Consider the following 21129-nt stretch of genomic DNA (forward strand, 5'->3'; position numbering starts at 1 on the left):
AGCCAGGGAAGCCTTACAATAAACACCCAGACCAGCTCCAACTGCACCACGTACTTTTGCCCACTTTTACACTAAACAGGAGCTTCAGAAGATTTAAAAGGATTCAAACTCAGCTGGCAAAGAATTCCATCTATTCCCAGTGGATTAGATCGCATTCCACACTCTTCCCTCTGCTCTTTCTGCAGAGAAGTGGCAAACTACATTTATTGATCTGACCAAATTCTAAATTGGGCAGTTACGTTTGGTCTCTCCGCAGTAATCTGCTATTTCAACAGAAATCATCCCCCCATCACATCTTAAAACTCTGAGGAATTTTTTTACTGCTAAAATAGCTGCTGTGCTCCACCTGTGAGTTACAGTGATCTCTTAAGCTGACTTAAGAACTCACAAGAGTCTTGTTTGACCTAATTAACTAAAGCTGACGAAGAACTTACAGATCCCTTATTTAGAAGTAGTATAAAATAACAGATCTGACCAACATCTACAGGGTAAGAGAAAGTTATCCACCTTCTTGGTATTATTTTTCTCTCTATGGAAGTCATATACTGGCCTGGGCAACTGCCTGACAGCTACACACATGCACATCACCACAACAAACACAACTGTGCATCTCTATCCAGCTCTGCACCTTCAAAAGTCTCCCCTAAAGACTTTGTTTTGTTTTCTTTTTCTGTCCTGTTCCATCTCTTTGGAGCACTCACAAGAATAAGCTCAGCTTCCCAACGCAGTACAAATAATAACAATAACTCTATTTATCTATACAATAATAATAACTCTATTTTTACTTTCTCTCCCAGTACATTACAAAGTGCAATATCAGAGAAGGGAATCTCTGGCAACTTCTTATGTGCTTTTGTAATACTAAAAAGGGACAAATAGAACCTTATTTTAAATTTCTTAGGCTTCCCAGAGAAGGAAGAAGTTATGTTGTCCAAATTAATCTCCAAGAACTCAGAGTTTATGAGCCAGGCTAAAGAATAACGCCAGATAAAAGCAGTGTGATATGCAGTGACAATATACACATATGCTCACATGCACATTTGGGCATCTGTTATCAGAAACTCTACCCATGCTATAAGCCACACAGTAAACAAAGTTTACATAGCATGCAGTTAAAACATTTAGTTCTTGTTAACTCCTCCCCAGAAACTTCACATAACAGCAGTGGAAGTAGAAAACTCCAATGTCAGTATGTGACACAGAACGGTGACCTTCAGGACAGAAAGAAGTTACCAACACCTACTGATCCCACGCTCATCTGCAAACCCCGCAGACACGCACGTCAGAAGGAAAACTTTCTTTTCCAGTACCAGGACATGACATCTGCACTCAGATTACTTATTCAAACAGAAATTTTTTTTTTGTTTGTTTGTTTTGTTTGTTTAATCTCAAAACTAAACAAGCATTTACTTTTAGAAATATTAAATATTTACTATCTATTACAGATTATCCCAAGTACTGTTAGATGAGCATACAGTTTTTTAACCAGATTACCACTACTGTTACAAAAAACATTCAGTATAAATTACTAAAGACCTTGAAAAAATTTTCTCCTGGCTTTTATAGCATATAAATATCTCTATACCTTTCCAGATGGAGAGAAATCTCCTGTATTTTCAGAAATCATATTGCTTTTTTAGCACTTATAGACAGATGCTCTGAGTAATTGGATTACAATACTACAAAGCACAGAGAACGCCACCATACACTGTCTTGCTTCAAATTCTTTCTAAGCACAACCTTCCCTTAAGAACTCATTGCACATAAATGCCTTTTTCTCTACAGTCTCAGCTTCTAGTTCTAGTAACATGATTATTCAGCTTTCACATTGACAGCAGAAACTGTAAGACTATCACAACACTGTGTGGTACTCAGGCCCATCTTTCCAATACATATTTTATAGTCTGCAAACCAGAAGTACTGCACAGCTCCTAACTGAAAGCTATTTGAGCTTTCCAGAATTTCTTCCTGGTAAGAGCATGGACTCTGTGGTCAGAGAGGTGTGAGGAAGGCTTTATGAGACTTGATTTTCTACAATGGTTTTTCAAACCCGAGCTTTACTTTACTTTCCCCTTCGTTAGCTTTCTCCTCTTCCCCCAGCTTCTTTTGTCTTGGAACCGCAGCTCAGCTCTTTTGTCTTGGAACCGCAGAACACCTCTTTTCAGGCAGTTGCTCCAGGCTTCCTAGACACTGCAATTCCCAAGTCTGTTATTTGAGAGGCAGGCAGAAACCTTACAACGCACCCCAAGTGCAAGACCAAAGAAGGTTTTTGGAATTTTGTACTGAAATAAACTCGTCCTCCAAACCATAATCCAAGCATGAAGCCTGCCAAAACACAAGATGAACAGCTCAGCCCATCCAGAGCTACAAAGAGATGCTCTGCATGTTGTTTGGCAGCTGTCTGTTACGTAGCAGTACTGCACTGCAGAGGTGCCCACTGCTGCCATTTATAGGTACTGACCTACTGAAAACATCTGCTCTAACAACCAGCATTTTAACTTTCTCTACACCTTAGAACTTTTCTACTAAGCTGACAAGGCACAGCAGCATGATGAATAACACTAATTAGATTTCTTAAATGATTCATATTTCAACGCGGGTTTAATAAAAATTTCTGCTGATGCTGACCCAACACTAAACAAGTATTTCTCTTTAGTCTCTTTAAAACACTTCACCATGTGACCTTACTGTTCAATTTCTAACCAAACAGCACACCCGCACTGCCACATCCATTTGTGCATCCTCTACAACTCCTCAGCCTTCAGGACAGTTTCTGAATAGGACACGTTTCGGTCACCCCCCTAACAACAGCAGAGACTGTTCCTTCATGTCAGGAAAGCTACACTGCCATATCAGCAGTGCTGAACATAAGAAAACATTACTTCTTATCGTGAAGGTGGTCAAACACCGACGGCAATGCCCAGAGAAGTGCTAGAGTCTCTGTCACAAAGAGGATCAAAACCTGACAGGACCCCATTGTGGGCAACCTGCTCTGCCTGACCCTATGCAAGCAGCCAGTGGGACGGCATGAGGAGGTCCCTTCTAACCTAAATGATTTTGTCATCATTTCTATACTATTTTTTGTAGTACTCCAGAGGGAAAAAGCAAAATATTTTTCCCCCTACTCTGAAGCTTTGCCAACTTCTTTTTTGAAGCTGTCGTCTGCTTCCCAAATTACATGAAACCGGTAAATCTTTTCCCCTGTTATTTAAGAATACAATAACATTGTGTGTAATGAGCTGTAAAAGCAGTCCCAGAAATAGAAACATTAAAGTTTATAGCTAGAGCTTTCTTACTCCCTCTCCTCAAAACGTAGCTATAACAATCAAAAAGAAACAGATTAGTAGAATGGAAGTTCAACTCATTTCTAAGTAAAATAATTCTCCTTTCACAGCTGCAATACTATTGCCATACTACTGTTGCCTTCTTCATAAGACACTGGGGAGAGAGAAAAATCTACCTTATAGAAACATACAGCAACAGAATATCCGGAATGGAAAAATCAAGGAGTGCTAGATGATGTAACAGCAGTACTAAGAAGATTGTATATTGCATGTGCCATCAGAGAAGAATTGGAAGCAACACAAGGAAAGTTGATTTCATAATAGACTTGATTGCTTTTTGAAGAGAGAAAGGAATGAGGCTCATTGTGCTACGCTGGACCCATCTTTTCTGCCTATATTACCCAAGTATCTCACTAACAGCACTTCAGGCTTAACTTAAGCAAGGTTTACATAGAGGTATTTCTCTAAAGAAAAGAATTTCATACATCAACTACCTACAGTTCTTGGTCCTAACTCAATAGTTACAGCTTATAATTATTAAGAAAAAAAACTGTAAATAAATAAAACGGAAAAAAATATTTTCAAGTATGCAGGTTTCTTATTTGCCGTTCTATAGGATTTGGCCATTAAAAAAAATATAGTAGGATTATAATGAAAGCAGAGCTAGGTGACATTATCTGTCAGCAACTGAAAATTATGAGTGTTTATTTTTATTTCACTTTTAATATTGGAAGGAACAACAATATGGAAACGCTTCTGTTTAAGTTCTTCGTCTATTAAACCCCAGACACCAAAACAAATACAATCTGTGCTGAGTAATTCTTTGAGGGGACCTGCAGAGGTCTTCCATTTTGGTGTTACTAAACGCATTTCTTATCTTAAGAACATTTCTTAAGAATTTCTTACCAATTTAAACAAGGAAGGTTTGGGATTTGAAGGCAAAATTTCAAAACTGCCTTAGTTTCCAATGTGAATCTCACATTACCAGGGCTTCTACAGTTAGCCACTCCCCCCACCAGACAAAAAGGAAATCTAAAAATTTGTATTTCATGCTTTTTTCCTAATGGGCTGGGAAGCATGCAACATAGCTCTCATTCGAGGTATTTGAAAAATGCTATGCAATGAGAAGAGTTCTTACCACATACAGCTGTTTCCAGAGCACAGCCCATTCCTGTAGTGTTGCTGTGACCTCAGTCACAACAGAATCTTCAAGTGGCACAACTGTTTCATATTGCCTAGACAAGAAGAGGACAAAAATTAGGAGAGGTACTCTGGAAAAGGTACAGGAAATAAGTACCAGCACAGTCATTTGTAGAACACTCTCAACCTAAAGAAAAATGAGCTCTCAACCTAAAGAAAAACGTTTTAAGAGTAACATCTTGCCTGTTATAACACTCAAGCAACTCCAGTCTCCTATCAATTGTTCCTCCATGACATTCCCAAAAGTTTGCTTTCATGAAGCATTTTCTACTTATGTGTTCAATATTCAAATCATTCTAATTGAGGTCAGTGAAAACACTTCTCGTTATTATAGCACGTTAAATTACTCTGTCTGTAAGTGGGGCCCTTCCACTTGTGTTCTGTCTAATCCAGTCCGACCCTTTCCTCCCTCTAATGACACCCTGCCAGTACATCAAACACCCAGAAGATCTACCATTTACGGCCTTCCCCAGCCAGAAGGCTTCTTCACTACTGGATTTCAGGGGAACCCAACCAGGCCATCCTCTAACCAAAATAACAGAACACCTTCACAGCCAAGGTCTTCTTTACCAATCAGAGGAGAAGCACTGCACTCCCTTCTTTCATTACACTAAGATCTACAAATGTGATAATTAACATAAATATTATTATACAATATGCTATCTGAGCCAGGAGTACCTGACTTGCCCTTCATGTTGAGTGATATTACAGACAGTTAGTGGTAAGCAGGATGAAGTTAACGGCCCACATTGTGCCAGGGTAGGTTTAGACTGGATGTTAGGAATAACATCTGCACAGGGAAGGTGGTCAAGCACTGGAATGGGCTGACAAGGGCAGCAGTGCATTCCTCATGCCTGAAGGTATTTAAGAGATGCGTGGACATGGTGCTAAGGGATAAGGTTTAGTGCCAAGATTTGGTAGTTCAGGTTGGTGGCTAGATTCAGTGACCTAAAAGGTCTTTTCTAAATTAAGTTAATCCATGATTCTACGATTTTTAGTCACCGTACGTTACTGGATATCTCTGGAGTAGAGAACTAAGTTGCAATACTTCATTTCCAAGCTACTAAAAACACATTCACATTAATGACATAAGTAAATCTTGTATTATTTCAAAATATATATATTTGATATCTTAGAAACCTGCTGAGGCCATATTAGGTATGCATTCAACCCATTAAAGCTGGGACTGGAAAGCCCCAGGACAGCAAGACAGATTTTTCTATAATTATGCCAATGACTTCACCCTTCCCATTCAAAACCTAACACCTAGCATCTGAGATTGTGCCCTACTCCACAGCTGCACTTCTTCATATGTGGACAAAGTGAAAGACTAGGAAATCTCTATTCATGTTTTAACACATCTCTACAGAATATGCTTGTGATCTGAAGCACAACACTTAAGAATAGTATGCTTTATTATATATATAATAGTATTTATTATATATATTTTTTTAATTTATTATATATAGTATGCTTTATTATTATACAGATGTTCATATTAGTTCTTGGAATGTGGTCTTAAATACAGGGCAGAATTGTATTCATTTCTTTTTACCAATGCATGACTAACGACTACGATCTCTGAGTCAGAATCAGATTATTTTCCAACTATATTCTGCTGTATTGTAAACCAATCTTCAGATACTTAGTTTTAAAAAATAAAATTGTCCTATTGAGAATGCAAATATCCTGAGTTGGTTGCCCTTCACAAACTGTGAATTAACTTCAACCACAATTTGATAAATTGTGGGAAACTGTTCTTTCCCACAAGGAGAGTACACATCAGGAGCAGTCACTGCACACAAGCTATGTGTTTCACTACACTCCTAAGTTATGAAGCATCAGTACTACTGCTGCCCTTAAAAGGTTTACTCAGCCCATTTGTCAATTAACCACACAATGCAAGACCATCAGAAGTCACACCTTTTTCTGCAGGAACTTCACTAAATGCCATCTTTTAGTTTTATCTTCCCCGTTTCATCTTCCACTTGGGGCGACCATCTGAAATGCTGCACCTCTAATTCTCCTCACAACAGTCCTGATGTAGAAAATGTAGATAAGAGCAGCTCTGAGCATGCAGGAGCATCAGTTAACCTCGCTGGAAACTGCGCTAAGAACTCTGCCATCACGTCATCAGCTCTGCTATTAACACTGACTAAACTAACCCTATGCCTAATCAGCCCTTCTGCTGCCCTGAAGGTAAAAGACAATTCAGCAGAGCACACCTGAGTCATTCTTTGGGCTGAGGTATGGGGGTTGGATGTTCTTGAAAAGTTCCAAAGTAACACAGTTACCTTGTCAGCAATATAAGGACGAAAATCTGTTCAGAAATGACATCAGCTGCCTACGTGCCAGTGCCTCCCTAACAAACAGAATGGAATATAGAATTCTGCCAGTGAGGAGCAACAAGAAATTAAAAATATAAATAGAATTATTTACAATAGGCGCATATCAGGCAGCACCTCTGAAGTATTGATTTTATGAAAAGGGAGCAGGAGTAAATGACAGAACTGCTTCCTGCTGTGTTAAAAACAAGAAGAAAATCAAGGAATTTATAACACAGCTCGGCGGAATAATGTTTCAATTTCAGGACATTATAAACACAAACTACAGTGTACAAAAAACACTATACATTTTAATAACAATTTCTTAGATTCCCTTCTAAAAGAGAAATTGCAGTTTCTTAAAAGAAGGAAAACCACTCACCCTCTGTTACTGACAACTGCCTTTTTCAAGTGAATATAGTTTGCAGGAAAAATCCCCTGCAAGAGAGAAAAGCCTGTAAGTTAGAAAGGCAACACTTGCAGTTTGCAGCATTAATACATTTGTACCATTATTTATATATGCATGCAATTGCCAGTATACACATTCACATCCTCCCCCATCACTGTGTCAAAAACACTGCCACAGACTCAAGTCAACATTCAAACTGGACAAGTAATTTTCATCCCACAAAGCTTCCAAAATGTTCAGAAGCACTGTTCCACGTGAAATGTCCTCTGGCATAAAAACAGTGGGTAAGCCAACTATGACCAAATGAGAAGTCTCATGCTAAGCCTACACGCTGTTGCCTTGGAATGGACAAGGATTGGACAAGGGATCAAAATAAGGGATCTACATTTAGCAAATTTTCTTCATGCTGCAAAAAGCATGCGAGCCCAGCAGCGTGCTAACAGGTAATGAGCAAGCAGGCATGAGGTGTGACAAGTAGAAAGAACTCTGAGGAATGAGCAGCTTGCAGTCAGCAGAAGGAATGAGGAAGAGCAGTAACAACCAGGGACACTGACTGCAGAGATGTAAGCTAGCCAGCACCAGTGCCTGTTGTGCAGCTCCCAGCATGACATCAGCCCCACTTCCAGGCCTTCCCTTCAGCATGCCACATTACCTTAAGAGAAAAGGGCCTAGACTTAAAAAAAAAAAAAAAAAAAAAAAAAAAAAGAAAAAATCCACCATCCAATTTGTGTTTAGTCCTTATCCCAGTCTCCCACTGAGCAAACAAGTATTCCATTACCTGCATACCCCAGGCTATCCTCCTCCTAGCAAAGAACTGCCCAAGCCCACCCAGCACAGCTCCAGGTGTTTGCCTTTTGCTGCTCCCACGACAGATGGGCTCTAACTCTGCCCATGCTATCAAGTTTATCAAGCTCTCATGAGATGAAACAGAGAAAATGGATAATTTAAACCAAAATCGTCATTGTACTCCATCATCTCTGTAAAAAAAAGAAAAAAAGAAAAAAAAAACAAACAAAGCCTCAAATGCTTAGAGCAGCTTCAGCTGGTTTGTAAGGACATGCACCCCAGTGGGGAAACTACATCAGCACCATTAATCTGCAGGTGAAGAACAGCAGTCAGCCATTCACAATCATTTCCGTAATCAAATGTGAGCTTTACATTTTTAGAACAACACTGTGTAATAATCCAGGAAGACATTTTTTCAGCATGATGAGGGTTTTGAAAGGAATATTAAGAAAATTGTATTCAAAACGTTAAGGAAAAATCCTCCCTTTTGATAGGCAAGATGGACACTGCAGAATTAAAGCAAACAATAACAGCTTAATGAGAAAAAGTAGTAAATGCTTTCAGCCCTCCAAAAATCTGGCGGGAAAAAATGCTACTTCAGTTTCTTGTCTGGTTCCTTCCTATCCATGCTTTGTACTTCTGTGATCCTTTGCTGTTACCTAAGAAACCAAGGAAGGTTTGAAGGGCTCTCGGACCAAAACTGAGCAGATACTCAAGCAGAAGAGGTAGCAGTGCACACAAAACAAGCACATGGAGAGCACAACAAGCACAGTGTTCCATGGAAAGAACTTCAATCATGCAAACATTTCCAGTAACAAGAGGAAAAAAAGTAGTCTGAAACATGAGGAATCCGACGCTCTTTTCTTTTTAAATACAAGCTGTATTTATACCAGAAGCCAATGAAGGAGAAAACTATTTATGTGCCCTGACACATACATTTACATAAATACACATGCACTCATCAGGACAGCCAAAAAAGTTCAAGAAACAAAATGGGTATAACTGGAAAATAACCAAATGCAGTAGTTAAATGGTAAAAGTCTGAAACAAAGCACCCTTCTTCATCAGATACTTTTCCATAATTACCCTAAACTGACAACGCAAATAATTAAATGAGCTTCATTAAGCAGCATAAGATCAGCCTCCCTCTAGGAGGAGTCATGTGGAAATGATCCAACTGGATGAGACTTACAGGTATTAGAAAGATTTAATGGTACATACTGGGAAGATTCCTGATTTTGGGGGGTAACAAATACTGTTCTCTACATCTAGGAAATAAATCTAATCTCATCACATGGAGAAGTGAAAGGTAAGCACAACCCTGGGTAAGGTAACTGTTAACATGGTTGCAACAGCAAAGCAGAGACAATCTACCAGTAAATTGAAAGACTTACCTTCACATTGGGCTTCTTAATGGAAACACCTCTGTACCACCCTAAAACCAGAGAAAACACCTTACATTACATTCTGGCATTGTTTATGTTACAGAGAAGCAAGCTGACCAGAAACAACGCAATCACTGAGATCATCTCAAAAACCACCCTCAAGCCACAGGTCAGACTTTAATACGTTTTTCTGTTTGGCTCTGCAACAACGACAAGCAATTAGGGATGTGGAATGCTCCTATTTCTTCCATCAGGAATAAAAGCAGCTTAGTATTACCTGGTCACTTCACTAACAATCATCAGCTACTCCTAAAGATGTGCTCAGTGCACAAACTGCCATTGTTTTTCCCATGTATTGGCACAGGAGTCTCCTCCTAGTATTTACCTTCATGAAAAACTCAGGCTCCAAAAACCTGCTCTTTTACAGACAGGAAAAGCCATTACCATACATTTCTAACATTGTTTAAACAAATATAAATCCTTCAGATGTGTCTGGTCTTATGCATGCCTGGAGAAAAGACTTCAGGATCTCATTTCACAAATCCAATTACTGTTCTTGCATCCCCCATCAGATAACAGCCCCAGACAGGACAATACATCAAGAGTAAGAGCCAAAGCTACCAATCAAACAGAAGAACCCAATTACTTCCATTTTACACAGGTGGAATTAATGTCACTGCAGCACAAGGGTTCATCTGGAAAAAAAATTAAAAAGCTCTAAAAACACCATCCAGTTTAACCATGAAATCTGAGGACAGATGACATTAGCACGTAACACCTGAGTTAGAGGATGTAGGTTTTCTACAGAGAAAGGCTGTGCTTCGTGGACAGACACACTGCTTCCCTATCTTCTTTTCCAGCAGCTCAAAACAGACTCAAGCTGCCTGACTCAGTGGCCAGGCCAGGGAAAAGCAAGCAGGTCACTCCAACTGGTTTTGAATGAATGAAGCCCTGTACAGGGTGTGGGGCTTGGATGGAGGCAACACCGTTCACAGCAGCGTGCATGGTGCTACACTCTGGATTGGTGGCTAAAACCATGCTGAGAATAGAGCAGCACTTGCACAGCACTGGTGCTTCCTTTCTTCCCCACTCTGTCACCCCAACAAAGTGTTGATGCAGGAATTCCCCAGTCTCTTAACCAAACTGATTATAAACACCTCGAGCTGTTAGTTCTCAGTATGCACAAAGCTGAACTCAAGTGCTGCAAAGAAAACAGAATGGATCATATACCCACAGCGCTGTGCTCTGGACTAGCTGCTGTATCTTAAAGTCCTGTTCCATCTTTGCTTTTCTACAGACTCTGCTACACCAGGCCACACAGTGCTGGAGATAAAGGAAGCAGAGCACCCAAACTAAGGCTTACATGTAGCATTTTGAAGGAGAAATATCAAAGTCAGGGAAAAAAAATGGTGCTTTATAACTGATTTTCTCAATACAATGAAACGATGTGTGATAAAAAGAAAAGTGAAAAGTAGGCTGCTCTGCAGCTCTGCCCTCTGCATGTAGCAGAAACTCCCTCCAAGAGCTGCAGGAAGAACCACTTGTATGATAATAAAACGGGAAAAAAAAATAACAGGAAAAGCACATCATGATGCCATTCCACCTGCACACTGAGACCATTATTTAGTTATAAAGTTTATTGCAAACCTCACTGCCTGCATGCACAGTCACAATGTAGGTGACCTGGAGGCAGTAATAAAAGCTAAAGAAGAATGCACTTGGTAGCACGTGCAAATCACTGCTCTTCCCTTTGCCTGAAGGGCTTTTCCAGCCATAAGAAGCATTAGGCTCTGCTCAGCTCCTCCGAACCTGCAATTCAGCCAAACCTCTGAAGGAGGATAGAACAAGGACACGTCCATATAGAAACTCACAGCGCAGGAATTTCAGAAACCTGCATGTTCATAGAAAAGGACTGAAAAGCAGTTTTCACAAAAATGTGTCTCACTCAGAAGTCACAGCAATAGTGCAATTCTAATTCAAAGGACTCAGAATAGACTGAGCAGATGTGCTCAACTCAATGTTATCAGCTGAAAGATAAGAAGAGTTACCAATGGTTTTTGATCCTTCCTTGACAATGGATTGAACAAAATAATATTCCTTCTGATAGTCGCCTCACAACCCTTTTCAGATCTCCAGCTAAACAGCAAGAAGTCTGTTGAATGGAAAAAGCCGGTCCCTTTCCAGTACCCAAGAGCAGAAAAAGGATTCCAACATGATACACATCTGTTTTTCAGGGGGGAAAAAAAAAGCTCAAATAGTGAGGATGAGTAAAGTAGTACTGGCTTCAGAGCATAAGAAAAACAAACTCCAGAGATAACTTGTTTCTTCAAACATCTTCCCTGCTTACAGCTCTATGGAAACATGTCCAAGGCTGCCAGGAGAGGCTGAGAATGGGAGAGCTCAGGTTTGCAGGAGCATCTGTGCGCAATGGGAGCCCGGCTCCCTGCCCCAGGAAACAAACCACAACTGCTTTTGGGGCTAACTAGAGACGGAAGCACTGCCTGTTTTACACTGGAGACAACCCTGAGCAGAGGAGCACTTAGGAAAAGCCTGTCTTTTACTTCCACCTATCAAAAGCTTTCTGATCTTGCATCCAGAACAGAAAGACTAGCATTTGTACAAAGCAAGGCCCAGGATGCATGTCTTTAACATTCACCAGTCTGAAACAACCATGTTTGCCTGAAGTGATCAGAACACTTTGCAAACTAACAAACTCCACACCCAGCATAACAAGCCTGGACATCACACAAGTGCCCAACACAGCTGCTCTCACCCCTCACCTGCTGATGGAAAGCAGCGTTGTACGCTGCTACAGAACTGCACTGATTTGTGTCACTGAAAGAAGAGCAACACACAGCACAAGCTGCTGCCAGTGCTGCAGGTGAAGGCCGCACTCAGGTCCTCCCTCACGCTCTCCAACTGGCAGCAGCCTGGCATTAAGAGAAATGAGCTGTCTGATCAGATGCAGCAATAAGTGACAAAGACAAAATGGTTTTTGCATCATAAGCTCTGTTGGGTCCCAATGCCGATAAACACACCACAGTTTGCTACTAGATCACACGCCACAGTGGTCACAGGACGCATTTTATAATGCTGCCTGAGAACACGGACAGCTAACATACAGTCTCAGCAACATGCCATCCCGTAGAGCCACAGGCACCACAGCAGCTGGACACAAGCACACGTGCTTCCCAGCTGGGAAGCAACGTGCAGTGGTACCACCGCCTACAGGGCAGGAGCTCCATGTGTCAGGTGATAATTGAAGAAACGAAACTTTGAACCCCACAGGGATTATATCAGCGTGTTATGCACTGTACAGATATCATCAGCGTGGCAGAATGCAAAACAGTTGGTTAAAGTATATTACCACATACGGTCCCACTAGAAATTTGGTAAGCATATACTGCATTATTAGGCTTCTCTGCTAAATCTTTGTAATTTTTGGCCAGAAGCTGTACTTCATGATTCCAGATCATAAGCGTCCAATGAAAACAAACCACAATTTAATCTGTGGGAATGACAAACTGTTGGGATTTATCTACTTGTTTAAGTTAGGAAGCAGCCTTTTATTCTACTAATTGCACAGCTTCAAAAGGATTGATAAGTACTGGATAGTGCCTTTCATCTGATCTTGTTTATCTCTGTTGAGGAGACAAGTCCAGAAAAAAAGACGTTTTGTGAAACCACTGAAGCCCTCAATTTTAGGATAAAACGCTGAAAGCTTTTAGCTAAAATTTTCCAAAACATAGAGATGCCATGATATTAGGAAAACCACCCTCAAACTTAAGCAAGGAAAAATCAAAGTCTCACACTGCAATTACTACAATTAAAACATGCAAATGAGCACAAGGAATTGAACAGATGCACCACTTGTTAACCGGAAAATACCAACAAAGGGACACAACAAAGGAAAGTCGGACCCAGATAAGACCCATCTACTCCCTTCACTACAGCTCAGTGCTCATCAGTGGTTCTGAGCTTTCTTCAAAGGGAGAGCTGACTTTAAATTTGCAGAAATCACACGCAAAAGGGAGCAGCTACCATGCTAAAAAACAGCTGGTCTCCAAAGACAGCTTAGGCTGAGGAGCCATTTGCCACGGCCAGGTTTCCTTCACTATCTCCTTAACTGCAAGAAAAGCAAACTGTTGGAGCAATTGCTCTTCTCTGAGAAACTACTGGAAGTAGTGGGAGGCAGGAACGGATTTCCAAGAAATAAATCCACAAAACAAAGTAAGAGTTGTACACACTTGGAGGTAGGCACCTGTCCTAGGAAAGCTAAATGTGAAAACACAATTTCATGGTCTGAAAAATACTCAGAAACTGAGATGCAAATCCTGCAGCTTCTTTAGTTACAGTGTGCTGCTCCACCACCTAACTACTTCAGGAATTTTTCCAAGTTATCAATCCCAACACATTTCTTCTTTAAAAGACAGAATAGCCTCTTTAATAGTCTACTCAGAATTCTGTGTTTAAGAAAACAGAATGTTTCAATGAGCACAACTTCTAGCTGTGAGGGCACAATATCAGAAAGGCAATGTTGTGACTTCCTGCAGTTCCCTTTCAGCTACACAAAAAACTCCAGCATCACCTTATGCCCGTCCTCTTAAGCCTCAAAATAAGAATTTACTTGAAAAAAACCTGATTTCTTTACAACAACTGTACAAAAAATACTCTATTATGACAGGATAACTATTTTCTTGAATACTTAATTTGATGATTACATTTAACAATCAGATTATGAAACTGCTTGGTAGCTAGCACTGTGATGGCTGTACAGCTGATAACTAGCACTTGAACTGTGTTTAGCTTTCATTCCATTATGAAATTATAATTAAATTATGAATATTGTGGATCTTATAGATCTAGTAGATTACGTATTTAATACATAAATGCATCTTAGCTTCTTATTCTGAATTTTAGACGAATAAGCCTTTCCAGCCTTATGAGTAACCCCCGGACCTGTAGGACAGCTACCTTTTGTACACGCTGGCCAATCAATAGTTGCTGCTACCAGTTAATCTGCACGTAAGCTGCTTGCAGGCTGTGTGCACCTCGCACTACGCACTGACCTAGAGGAGGGCTGGCAGCAATGAGCAGTGAGAGCTGCCTGACCAAAGGCACCCGCTGCCCAGAGCAGCCTGCTGTGACAGATGGAGCAGCTCCGAACTCCCACCCAGCCTGTGACAGCAGGGCCACAGCAGCACAGCTGGATGTCAGCATTTCATCTTGGCCTCAGCCACAGAGGCAGCCATCCAGAAGCCATCCCTGCTCTACAAAGTAGTCGGGCAATATTTTCCATAGCAGCTGTGTGGGTCCAGGTGAATTCTGCTCCTCAGACAAACAAAAGGCAGAGGAAAACGGCCATCTCACTGGAGGCTTGGAAGCATAGCACAGACACCGTTCTCAGGCACAGAGTTCTCAGAACTGCAAAACAAACCAACCAATGCTAACTCGCAGGTGTCCCACACACCAAAAGCCTTCATTTGGCCACACTGTCACTGCTGGATGCTAACTACATTACACATAGGGCTTATCAACACTGCTACTAACACAGAAATTAAACCATGCAGTTCTTAAAAAGTCACACAACTACAATGTAAAAGAAAGGATTTGCTCGTGTGTTATCAGTTAACATTCATTACCGTCAGTGTTATTAGCCTTAAACTCCACTGCACACACATGCATGCACATACACACATACAGACCCGTATGTGTGCGCACGCGAGCACATCTGTTCCTCTGCCCTGCAAATACACACAAGGCTCAGCTGCAGAGCTACACAAGAACATAGGAAATTCTCTCTTCTATTCAGTGTGTTCAAAATGCAACAACTGCTTTCTACACCAGTTGCTATGACATAGTCCTTGCTGTAACAGTTATTCAGTAGCTCATTATCATTAGAAATACATATGTTCAGAAGCACAGGTAACACTGCTTTTTATCTATGTTGGAACTCTTCAGCAAGTCTCAGAAATCCTTCTCCATGTCACTAGCATACCTGTGTGCATGTCAATCCTTTCAACACTCATTTGCATGAGTTAACATCAATTTACCCACTCCGTTCAAAAGAATCCCCAGCAATTAATGCAGAGCATAAGAACTAGTACAATTCACTCTAACCAAGGATGCTGTTAAGCAGTGGCTCAGGCTGACTGGGGGTGCCACCCACACTCCACAGGGCTGCCCAGAGAAGTTATCTAGCCCTGTGCCCATAGCTCTGAGGGACTCACAGCCTCCATGGGAAACCCATACTCAGTCCTTGCACAGCCCAGAAGTGTTTGCTGATGCTCAGGGAGGGCATTACTGAAATGATAGAGGAGTTCCATGTTGTGCATTTCCAGACGTAGCAAAATTAACATACCTTTCTTAGGTATATAAAGTCCGTGCCAAAAGCTCCTTGAAGGAGAGGAAAGAAAAAAAAAAAAGACAGGATAGCGTGCTTAAAAAACAAACAACACAGGTGCACTTAAAGCCTCCTCCACACAGCAGAATGCATACTACCATACACAGGGTCTTTCCTTCCACAACGATCTGAAGACTGACACAAACTGCCTTTGAGGAACTGTCTTCAAAATTACTGGCAAAGAAAAAACAGAGCCCAATTACTGTAACACTGTGAAGAGATGGACTGGATTATCCTTTTGCTTTCCTGTAAGCAAGCTGCTCCTTTGGATACCTTTTTTTCCCTCAGTTTTGGAAGTTTTCCCACAATTTTGGAAGTTTAGGGGAAATTGTTTGAAAACATCATGCCTGCTGTCAACAATATCACTGTTTTCCCTTAGAGTTCTACTATTCTTTTCAAGTATCTTCTCCTGAGCTTGCGGTGTTCACAAGACCTGGTAAAGCAACCGCAATCAACACCACTGTCTGAACAAAGCTTGGCCCATTGCGCCACTCTGTTTTTAAATAAAATATTATCAATTTGCACGTGCAAACCAGATGTATTGTTTACAACACGCTTCTCCATGGATTAAGCATCAACACTGAACTGCAAAACTCACTCAAAGCTTTATAGGCATAGGTGAGGAAGCCACCACCTTCCTAAGACTCACAAATATTCGCTTACTTTCTCACAGAAGAGCTCACTCAGCAGCTAAACAAACAAAACCCCTGAATGCATGAGGAAAACCTCAAGAGCAAAAGACAGTTTTAGGCATGAGAGAAAAAAAAAAAAAGCAGTCATCTGACAACCAGGCAGGAGGTTTATATAGGAGCTCTAGCACTGAAGATGAAATAGGAAAGTAAACTGAACAAACACAAAAACAAAACCACAGTTTTGTGGAATGTGAATTTGGAATTCAGATTTGTGAATCTGGGTTCTGAATTTGTTTTTAAATGCTTCAGGATTAAGGTTATATTATTCATCTGAAACTACAGAGAAACATCCCCATACTGTACATTGTCAGCCTCTCTCTCAATAAATATGTTTTATACCACTTGCTTACTCTGAATGTTAGGATAAAAAGCGTTCTCTTTTAAATGCAACAACTTCAGCCAGATTAGCCCCAGGAATACAAGCAAGGGATTGGGAAGTGCAGTTTATTCACGTACAAGAACCGTAGTTATAGCTGTAATGTCAACAGTGGCATTCTCCTTCAGGAACAAAACGTGGGACGAAGCATGCTCTTCTCTCTAAATCTCTATTCTCTAGTTTATTTCCAGTACTGCTACTAAATTGCATCCCTCTATTTCACACCTAATGTTTTTTGTGTGTTCAGATATTCCTAAGCAATAAACGTTGGTACGCTTCATTGAAACACGTAACAGCAACATTTAGAAAATACGGCTAAAAAAAAACACAGACCACACTTTGTGATGAAAATTTCTTGCAAGACCCAATTACAACACAACAATCAGGTCAGGGTTCAAGATTTTCTGGACAGATGGTTAACTTAAAACACACTGACCCCCTATCAGACTGGATTAGTGCCAGAAGCACTCAGCCTTTCCTACAAAAAGTGGGTCAGGCTAGTTCTTTATCCAAGTGCTTTGATTTGATGCATTATTATTCCTGAGCAACGTACTAAAATCTGCCGTATTAAAATATTTTTACATTCTTACATAGCAAATAGGATTGCCTCCTAGGCACCACACTTACCTTCACACTTCTCCAGGATCTGCACGGTCTCCCCCAGCTCCAGGACCAAGCCTTGCGGCACAGCTCCTCGGAAGCTGCATATCACTAAAGGGTGGGGAAAAAAGAGAGAGAGACATATGAGGGTTGAACCTGAGCGTGAATTTTCCTTCTAAGCATAGCACTTCAGCTCATTCCCTACATAAAAATAGCTATTACACAGCTGCCCAGAAAACCTGTCAGCCAACTTCTCCGCATCACATACCTTCATTTCAGCCCTTATCACAAGCTAAGCTCAGCAGTGACATAAAAGCTGCGTTTTTTATCAGACTTCTGAATCAAGCAAGTCTCGATCACTTCAATCACCAACTCCAAATTCATACTAGACACAAAACCTTCCTTGTCTCACTTCTTACTCTACACAACGCATCAGAACACACAGTCCTAACTTCAAAGAAAATAACGAAGTGCTGTAATCAATTTCCTTCAAGTTGCAACCACTGCAATTAACATTTGTGCAGCTAATATACTAGGAAAATCCTACACAAATGCGTATTATGATGCTGAACTGGATACCCTGAAGAATACAACAGAATCTGTATTTTTCAAGAACTGCCACGCTAAATTTTTGAAACATTTTCCAAAGTAATTTAATTAACTCAATTTTAAGCACAAATTTAAAAGCCATGATTCATTCCCCACTCCCATGTCTGCCCACACGAACTCACACAGGCACAGCCATAACAAGGGCAGCCACCCAAGCCCTTTGCCCTAAGCACAGAGGCCCAGCGCCCATGGACCAGCTGCACCTGCACACAGCACAGCGCCGCTGCTGGGAACCCAAGGGCTGAGACCACAACCTGCAGTGAGCACCGGCCTTTCCCAGTGCAAGAGAATGCTCCCCTTGAAATAGAAGCGCTCAGCTGCAGCTGAAATGTCTCACTGTGATGATGGTGCTGCAGTTCATCTCCACCCTGAATGCCTTTTTGTATCAAAGACACTGAATCCCTGGAGCTGCTTTGTGCAGACTGCCAGCAGCTAACCAGAAAGTCAAGCAATGCAGCAACTGGACCCACCCTGTAGTAATGGAGAACTCACCCACCAAGAATTCACAACTGTAGTCTTCAATCAATGAAAATCACCTCGTGCTTCTCCCAGCAGCCGCCTAATGGTTCACCAGCAGGCCACCATCAGAGCTCTGGCGACTTCTCCTTGCCCCTCCCGCAATCCACATAAGTGACCTTTAAATGCTGATTATTATCTTTTTTCTTAATGGAGAATAATGACTTGCATATATTTAGGCCTATAAGAAATCATTCTAATAGATTTATTAATTCATAAAAGGAAACTGTTTATTTATTAGATGTTTCTACTGGCAACAAAGAAAACCTCATCAGGGCTGTACTGCATCGATGCAGCGTGAGCTCTGCAGGATTCAGGGTGCTCTCCACTCAGAGCCCTTTGCTTAAGCCCACCTGACTCAGAAGAAAAAGGAAAAACAAAATGCAGAGAACAGAAGTGAATTTTGCCCATCATCTATGGGTACAATCTGGATGTCCATTCTCAATTGGAACTTAAGTTCTCAAATAATAAAATTATCCACCCCACATTCCTCAATGTCCATACAGCAACATGCAAAAGAGCTCCTTCATAAGTAAATTTGTGGGCTATGCCAATCTGCTGCGTTGGACAATTTCAATCACCAATAAGGTATGCAAATAGCCAGATAGATACTTTCAGAGTAACAGACACTGAATCTCAAGAGATTTTCAGCCACACTAATGTAAGTGCACCAAAGTAAGCTGACCGGATGCAACAAGCTGTATCTTGTCCAACTATTCTGCACAACCCACAATTTATCATCTCTGAAATCAAAAAATAACAGTAAAAATAGCTGCTGACTGTGACAGAATCCCAGAACTCTGTGGCTGCTCTGCAGTCTGATATGTGACTCCAAAGGTTATTGCCAAAGTTACGAATGTTGCCTTTTTAATAAATAAAAACTTATTATGCAACACAATCTTATTTACAAAGTGACTTCTAGGCATGCAGTTCTTCTCTGCAGTGTTACTTGAAAGGAGCAAACACAAATATGGGTGGGAAATACAGAATAGCTGAGACCTTCAAAGGAAAATAATTTACAGATGGGCTCCAGTGTCTGACTTCCATGCTTCCCACAGAGCAATCCTGCAGAGCACGAACACCTCCAAAGCACCCATCACTTGAGCAGACCCCATCGTCTGTCCCCAGAGGGAAGCAAAAACGCACCTCCAGAACAGCCTGGCAGCAAAGCAGGGCTTTGCTTTGGGTGGCTTTTCCCCCACCACTCACCAGGTATCAGCAACACCTCCCAGACTCTAGTCAGACCACTGAAACACACAGCATCTACTTCCAGGTATTAAACCCCTTCTCATCAGCCAAGTTTGTAAGGATGCCATCGAATTTAGTTCCAGCCAGCAGTTAAACCAGAACATGGGGAAATCTTTGGCCACACACAGTAACCATCACCAGGACACAAATGCCTTAACTGTGCTGCTTGAACTGCTGGGCCACAGCAAAAGAAATGCCTTCCTCTGCAAATTGTAATGAGAAAGGCACAAACTCACCTGCACAGCAGGATAACCTCCAGCTACGGCAGAGAATAGGAAGAGACCAGGGGTGTAACATACAGGAACACGGAAAAATAGTTTGGAAATCTGAAGACCAAACAGGAGAGGACACACTCAGAAATGTTCACCAAGCTTAGGGAAAGGCCCTGACATAGTGCGAGCAGCTGCATTACCATTTACCTGCAGTAAGAGAAATGGTTTCAAAGGAACAGTATTAAAGGGTGCACAGGTGTGGCACCTTCAGAAAGAGCAGGTATGTTTTCACACAGCTAAGTGATTCTTCACAATGGGTAATTAAAGGAGCTGCTCACTATATGGATGAGAAAGATCCAGTCAGAGCAACCCACCAGGATTTTAGAAAAGGGGCTGCTTTGAAACACCCTCTATCTAAAGCTCTTGCAGAAACTGAGCTAGTCTGTGATAAAAGGGGAAGGCATTTGCATGGATCAGAAACTAGTAAAGAGAGAAAGCTGGTTTATTTCTGAGACTGACCAGGAAGCTCTAAGGGGATCCGTGTTGAAGCCTGTTCTTAATAAAATATTTCTAAGTGATCTAGAAAAGCTGGGAAGTAGCCAAGTGACTGAGTTCTGCTGCTACGCGGGGTGACGCTGCGCTGCAGAAGGACCTAGCAGGAACACACACTACAGACAGATGCCATTCAGTCCATCTACATAGGGATGAACAATTCTAACCTCACATCTAACCCACAATCTCTCACCTTGCTCCCACCACTCTGAACAGAAGCCCTGGACTGACATTAACAATCCCTAGCATCAGCTCAGGCACCTCCAAACCCTCCCTGCATGGCACAGCAGAACACTATCCTGGGAAAATAGGCAAGACAAATACATACATGCTGGGTAAAATTCACAGCAAACCACCACATGCCAGTTTTCCTCTTTACCAAAAACATATCCTTTGCCACAAAGGACAGAACACCATATGGAAAGGTTGAAAGAAGTGAGATAAGATGCTGCAAACATGGCACAAGAGCTTTTACACAATGAGTTATTAACCAGGATAGGATGCTTCCACTGGTAAGACTGACAGCTGAGAGG

General features: G+C 41.3%; 1 protein-coding gene across 4 annotated transcripts in view; it reads right to left on the minus strand.

The window, feature by feature from the left end:
- Positions 1-21129, minus strand: part of DOCK3 (dedicator of cytokinesis 3) — a 184548-nt gene that overhangs the window by 149917 nt on the left and 13502 nt on the right. For all 4 annotated transcript variants that reach the window (XM_052678523.1, XM_052678525.1, XM_052678526.1 and 1 more), the window contains exons 2-5: positions 17487-17570; positions 9398-9438; positions 7191-7246; positions 4423-4519 (exon numbers count right to left, since the gene is read on the minus strand). In XM_052678523.1, coding sequence (XP_052534483.1) covers positions 4423-4519; positions 7191-7246; positions 9398-9438; positions 17487-17570 — 278 coding nt within the window. The remainder of the gene's footprint in view (positions 1-4422; positions 4520-7190; positions 7247-9397; positions 9439-17486; positions 17571-21129) is intronic.

This window comes from Tympanuchus pallidicinctus, unplaced genomic scaffold (assembly GCF_026119805.1).
Source record: "Tympanuchus pallidicinctus isolate F22 unplaced genomic scaffold, pur_lepc_1.0 scaffold17, whole genome shotgun sequence".
Lineage (NCBI taxonomy): Eukaryota > Metazoa > Chordata > Aves > Galliformes > Phasianidae > Tympanuchus > Tympanuchus pallidicinctus.